The 6,934-nt window shown below is 51.7% G+C and overlaps 1 protein-coding gene across 1 annotated transcript in view; it reads right to left on the bottom strand.

Moving 5' to 3' along the window:
• Positions 1–6,934, bottom strand: part of LOC109924747 (lysine-specific demethylase 6B) — a 94,264-nt gene that overhangs the window by 3,430 nt on the left and 83,900 nt on the right. The window contains exons 13-18 of the mRNA XM_048620066.1: positions 6,284–6,389; positions 4,504–4,709; positions 3,471–3,547; positions 3,226–3,294; positions 2,432–2,580; positions 720–834 (exon numbers count right to left, since the gene is read on the bottom strand). Coding sequence (XP_048476023.1) covers positions 720–834; positions 2,432–2,580; positions 3,226–3,294; positions 3,471–3,547; positions 4,504–4,709; positions 6,284–6,389 — 722 coding nt within the window. The remainder of the gene's footprint in view (positions 1–719; positions 835–2,431; positions 2,581–3,225; positions 3,295–3,470; positions 3,548–4,503; positions 4,710–6,283; positions 6,390–6,934) is intronic.

Here is a 6,934-nt window from a genome sequence, read left to right as displayed (position 1 = left end):
CAGCGCTGACCCTCTGACAGTGCGACGCTCCCTCAGCGCTGACCCTCCGACAGTGCAATGCTCCCTGAGAACATGAGCGAGGGTGCGGAGGAGACTTCCACAAGTGGTTCCAGGGATGATACTGTATGCAGTTTGTTCTCACTGTGCCTGCTGGGGTTTCCACCCACAGTCCAAAGATGTGCAGGTTAGATGGAATAGCCGTGCTAAATTGCCTGTGGTGTGCAGGATGTGCAGACCAGGTGAGTTAGCCATGACAACTGCACATATATGCTGGGTGCAGATTCCATTGCCGAACAGCCTCTTTCTGCATTATAGGAATTCTAAAACAACGGTATTGTAGCAAGAGGCTGGGTTCAGAAAGCTGGGCTTGTTCTCCTCAGAGTGCAGAGAAATGAGGGAGATTTGTTCAAGGTGGGGGGTGTGTGGAGGCGTGTCTGCGCGTGTGCATGTCTGAGTGTGTGTGTGTCTGTGAGTGAGTGCGTGAGTGAGAGAGAGTAAGTGAGTGAGTGAGTGTGAGTAAGTGAGAGAGAGAAAGGGAGAGAGATACGGCGAAGAATGGGACTGACTGGAATGGTGTATAGAGAGCAGGCATGGTCCAGATGGGCCAAACCTGCCACGTTACAATGATTGTACTGTGAGTGACAGCATGGCATGTTTGAGACTTCAATGCGCACCTCCCACAGCCCTCCCCAGTGAGGACAGCACAGAGGGTGAGTTACCTGTCACAAAACTCACTGATGGTTTCCCAGTAAGCCTCTGGTACAGCAAACCACTCGCAGTCCCCAGGACCGATGTTAATATTCACTGAACAGAAATTGTTATTCTCCTGGTGGCCTGTGCAGGAGAGGGGACAGAGTGAGACACATTTCAAACGGCCGAGCAACCTCACATCTACACACTCCCATCGAATCACCTCGTTATAGCCTTTTAAAACCTTTCTTTGTACAAAGCACAAGGACATCAGTAAAACAGCCGAATGGAAAAAGGAGAAGGGGATGAGAATCAGATAAATTAGGAGCAGGCGGAGGTTATTCACACCCTCCAGTCTACTCCAGTATTCAGTCAGTTCAAGGCTGACCTGGCTGTGGGCTCCGTCGTACTTTTCCGTGTCTGTTCCCAAACTCAAACTCTCATCGATCTGTCTTACTCGGCCTTAAATGTATGCAATGATCCAGCCTCTACTGCCCTCTAGGGGCAAGTGAATTCCCAACACCGAGGGAAAAAAACTCATCACATCTTAAAGACTCCTTACATTTAAACTGCAGGCCCCTCACACCGACCCTCCCACTCCAGATGCCCCTATGAGGGGGGAAAACGTCCTCAGCCTGTCAGTACCTTCTCTGTTTCAACTTCCATTCTTTTAAATTCTGAACAATACATACCCAAACTCTCCTCTTTCGCCCAGGATTCAGCCCTTCAAGTTAAGAGCGGAACAGTATTCCTGGGGCACTTTCAGTGAGGCTCTACACTACTGTAGCAAGACTTCCCAACTTTTACACTACATCCCCCCTTGCAAACGAGGTCACTTATCTTCCTAACTGATGTACATGTTGACGGTTCTTTTGATTAATTTACAAGGACACCCAGATCCCTCTGTAATACAGCATTTCAGGGTCTGCATTGATAATACTCTGCTTTTCCATTCCTTACGCCGAAATGAACAAAACTCTCGTTTTCCTACATTATTTTCCACCTGTCAATTGCCCACTCACTGACTCTACGTAATACCCCTTTTCAGGGATTTTGTATACTCTGTGTAACTTGCTATCCCACCTGGTCTTTACACTGTAAGCAAGTTTAGCTACAATCGAACTGGTGTATTCATCCAAGGCTCGAATGTGGATCTTAAACAGTTGAGGCACCAACGCTCCAACCTGAAAACTAATGATTGATTCTAATTCTCTGTTTGGGGTGGCCAGTCCATCCTCTATCCAAGCTGACACTTTATAGAATCATAGAATCCCTACAGTGTGGAAACAGGCCCTTCGGTCCCACACCGACACACAGAGCATCCCACCCAAACTTATCTACACATCCCTGAACACTTTTGGCAATTTATCGTGGCCAATCCACCCTAACATGCACATCTTTGGACTGTGGGAGGAAACCAGAGCACCCGGAGGAAACCCACGCAGACACAGGGAGAATGTGCAAACTCCACACAGACAGTCACTCGAGGGTGGAATCGAACCCGGGTCCCTGGTGCTGAGGCAGCAGTGCTAACCACTGAGCCACCGTGCTACCCCACATCCCCACTAAGATGGTGAGCTTGAGCCCTTTGTGTGACACCTTCTAAAAACCTAAATACACCAAATTGAACCACCTTATAAATACACACAGACCTGTTAGAAACTTTAAGGGGGAAAAGGGGAAGGAGTGAGGGAATGGATCTGTGGGGAAGAGGGGCAGGGTGTCCGGTAGACTGCCTCACCTGGAGTTCGGCTACCCGGAACTTTCATATAGAGCTGCACAGTGTTCATGCCGTAGATGGTATGTCCCACATGGCTCAACATGTTCCCGTTTGACGAGACGCGCATGAATGCTGGTAATTTCAGCAGCTCCTGTAACTGCGGCTTCCAGCTGGTCAGGAGGAACAGAGAGAAATGGGGTGAGAGAGAGACATACAGCATTAACAATGGCATTAATCAGAGTGCTCTGGGCAATTTACCACCCGTTTCTAACCCCATGCTGTCCCTGTCCTGGCAGTGTTTGATGGGGACAGTGTAGAGGGAGCTTTACTCTGTATCTAACCCTGTGCTGTCCCTGTCCTGGCAGTGTTTGATGAGGACAGTGTAGAGGGAGCTTTACTCTGTATCTAACCCTGTGCTGTCCCTGTCCTGGCAGTGTTTGATGGGGGACAGTGTAGCGAGGGCTTTACTCTGTATCTAACCCCGTGCTGTCCCTGTTTGGGAGTGTTTGATGGGGGACAGTGTAGAGGGAGCTTTACTCTGTATCTAACCCCGTGCTGTCCCTGTCCTGGGAGTGCTGCTTGGGACACTGGGTGTCTGATACAGGGTGCACCCTGTCAGCAAATTCCTGATACAAACAAGATCAAACAGAAGTGTAAGTTCTGCAACCACCTCGCTGATCGAATAAGTGTGGCGTCACACTGGGGCTGACTCTGTCCTCGCCTGATACTGTGCAGCATCCTCCTGACCCCTACCACACCCCCGTCATTACATAACAACGAAAAGAAGCCGTAGATGGGCAGCAAGGCTCACTTACAGTTTCGGGTCCGACAGATCGATGTTGGTCCCGAACTTGATGACCTTCAGTGGAACCTTCTGTCCATTCCTGCAGAGGAGGAGAGAGCGTTAAAGGAGTACAGAAACCAAAATGCCGGAGGGAGGGAGCACATTCCCCACACACCCCACCTCCCCACCCCCCACCCCCCCGCACCGCCCCTCCCAAGCCCGTCTCCAGGTCACTGTGAGAAACACAAGGCCATTCCTTAGATACGATGCTTGTACCTGTGGACTGTCTCCGGGACTTCAGTGCGTTTCTCTGGCTCAGGCTCCCCGTCATCCTCATCACTCTCCTTGTCTTCCTGTCGGAAAAACGACACCGGGTAAGGGGTCACTAAGTCGTCCGTCCTGTCTCATGGTCCAAAGACCAGGCCATAATCTGCGCGCCTTCAGTACCGGTCCCCCGAGCACCTTCCTCCATCCCACCCCGATTCCCATCAAATCCAGCTGCCTGGGCCCTGAGCTCCACAATCTCTTCCTTCAACATTTATCATTCTCCTTCAAAACCAACCTCTCTGTCCAAACGCCCATCTCCTTGCGTGCGTCAGCATCATGTCCTGTCTGACTGACCTTCCTGTGAACCACTCTGAAACATTTCGCCATGTTAACGATGCTCCCAAGATGTTTTTTGGCTAAATATGCACCTCCCTCTAACTTGCTCCTTACCACAAACACCTCACCCCCTCCCATGCAGTCCGCTAAATCAGCAGGGACAGAATTTCCAGCTCAGATACAGACCATTCAGCCCATCTGTTCCATGCTGGTGTTCCTGCCCCACACATGCCTCCTCCAACTCACTTTGTCACCTCCCCTATCGGTGTATCTTCCTGCTCTTTTCCCTCTCCAGCTTTCCCCCTTCAATGTGTTGGTGCTATTCTCCTCTCCCGTTCCCCGCAGGATCGAGTTCCGCATTTTCCCCCACTATCTGGGAGAAGACGTTTCTCCTGAATTCCCAATGGGATTCGTTAGGGACAGCCTGAGTCCTGGTCTCCCCCAAAAAGGCGGAAGCATCTTCTCCGTGTCAACCCTGCTGATGCCCCTCCGTCGTTTTAAAGACCACCATCAGGTCACCCAGCCTCCAGAGGGAAGAGCTCCATGGCTCTTCAGCCTTTCCTGGTCGTTCTGTCCCCAGCTCTGCGATTATCCTTGTGAAGTTTTACTGCCAATCAGCCTCCCTCTCATTCCTGACCCTGTACCCTTCAATATGACCTCCGGCCCTTGTCTGAGGGGCAGGGACTGGGTGGTAGGCAGAGCTAACCTGCAGGGACTCCTGGAAGGACGAGGCCTGGTACTGGGCGTACTTGGCAATGGTGGTGTGGGAACGGCTGCTCTCGCACGGCCAGGTCTGGTTGCCTCCCGAAGGGTCCCAGTTCTCATCTGAGGGCTGTTGCAGTTGTGTACGGACTTCCACCGTGTGCTCCCCATTGGCTTCCACCAGGGTCTTCGTTGAGAAAAGGCCCAGATCTACGGGTGTTTGTGTGTGTTGTGGGGTTGCGGGGAGAGGTGGGGGGGTGGTTTCAGGGGTGCAGGAGAAAAAGAGAAGAGCATTTGAAACAGATCCAGACAAAGAAAATCCAAGCCCGGCCAATTTTAATCCACCCTGCCCCACGCCCAAACCATGCCACTCCCAAAATGGCAGAACACTGAGGAACCACGTCCCTCCCCCACAGCATACACCGTGAATGGCCCTGCCTGCTTCTCACACTCTCCCCCTTTCCCTGCAGTTACCCCTCTCGGCAGCCTCAAGTTGCCCGAGATCTCTGGGGCACTGGATGTCGGCAGCTTCCTGGAGGACTTGAGCCATTTTCAAATTTCTTCCACGGGATGCGGGCATCTCTGACTGGGCCAATATTTATTGTCTGCCCCCTTGGTTGACCTGGAGATGGCGGTGGTGAGATGTGGACAACACGCTGTAGATAGGCCCATTGGGAGGGAATTCTAGAATTTTGACCCAGCGACACTGATGGAATGACAATATATTTCCGAGTCAAGATGGTGAGTGGGAGGGGAGCTTGCAGGGGATTGGTGTCCCCATGTGTATGTCGCCCATGTCCCTCTAGATGGTAGAGGCGAGGGAGACATATCAATGCAGGGCTTTGCTGAAGAGTCAGTACAGAGGAATGAGATCCTATTGTCAAAACCATCACCCACACCCCACTCCAGCCCACCCTGCCCCATGGCCAGAGTTCAGGGTCAGGAAACAGGCTGACCTTTCACCTCCATAGTCCAGGGGTCGCCAAGACGACCTCCCAGCTACGCCGAAAAATGATGGAACGTGACCTACCCGAACCTCTGGGAACCACAAATCACTTCCCAGCCAAGTGTCACATTATGTGAACACACCCCACCCCCATCCCTAATTGTGGTGGCGGGACGTGACAGCTAAGCAGCGCACAACAAGATCCCACAATCAACAACGTGCCCCGGACTCAGGTCACCTGTTTCTCCCAGGGTTGGTTGAGGGATAAATATTGGCTGCAGCGGGAAAGCTGACCTTTAGACGCATTCCCCACAAAACCTCTCCTGCCTTTTGTCCAGATATTGGCTGTGGGATCATTTACAGTTGCCCAAGAGGGGCAGACAGGGCCTTAGTTTGGTTTCTTAGTCACTCAGTCCCTCTGACAGTGGCACTCCCTCAGTGCCAGCCTTCATCAGGGCCTCAACCAATGGAGTCACAAAGCCCTAAGTTCCCGACTCCATTTTCCGTGGAACCCATCGGGCTTTTTAGAAAGTCTCTTGTTAAAAAAATATCAGGGGTCATCTGCTTAAAAACCGAAACAAGGCAAAATGTTCTCCCACAGACGACCATGAGAATTCGGAAATCTTCCTGAAACGGAAGCAGATTCCTTGAACATGGTTGGGGCAGAGGTGGACAGATTCTTGGTAAGTGAGGGGCTGAAACGTTGTCAGCATTAGGTGCACTGATCAGATCAGCCACAAGCTGGCTGGATGGGAGAGCAGGCCCGAGGGGCTGAATGGTCTACTCCCGCTCCTTATCATTTGTTTACACACACGCACACGCACACACTATTACTCACTCAAACGGAGAGATCCAGCTAGGCCCCTTATCACAGTGATTGGTGTCTTCGGGTCTGTACAGAACTGCTGAAGTACAGGTGAGAATGCATCTCGCTTGCTCTCTAACTGCGATAGATTGAAGAACGAGACACAAATAAATGCAAATGTGACTAACTCAGCTAAATGCTACAAATATGATCTGCACAAAGGGCTCCCCTTTTCAAACAATCTCAAAACGCGGCTGGGGGGCGGGGGGGTGCGGAGGGGACAGGGGGACGGACGTTGGCGGGGGAACACTGGCTCCTGTCTCTCTCTCTCCCCAGTGGAGGCCAGGTCAGACAATGCCTGTTTTACCCTCGAGACGTGTGTCAGAATTCAAGGCAACAACCACTGGCATTTCTATAGCCTCCCACATGTAGTAAAATACCGCTAGGGAGTGTCACCAAACAAGATTTGACACTGAGACACGAGTCCAATAAGTGGGCTCACCCCTAGCTAGGGCAATTAGGGACAGGCAACGAACAGTAGCCCAGCCAGCAACGCTGACAACCCGAAAACAAATACAGATAAAAGGAGATCTTGGTGGAGTGTAACAGCTGGAGGGGGTAACAGGGATAGGGAGGTGGTGTAGGGGGCTGGAGGGGGTAACAGGGATAGGGAGGGGGTGTAGG

The sequence above is a fragment of the Rhincodon typus genome, chromosome 45 (assembly GCF_021869965.1).
Source record: "Rhincodon typus isolate 14 chromosome 45, sRhiTyp1.1, whole genome shotgun sequence".
NCBI classification, from domain to species: Eukaryota; Metazoa; Chordata; class Chondrichthyes; order Orectolobiformes; family Rhincodontidae; genus Rhincodon; species Rhincodon typus.
The sequence above is the reverse complement of the archived record's forward strand: the minus strand, read 5'-3'. Positions and strand labels throughout refer to the sequence as shown.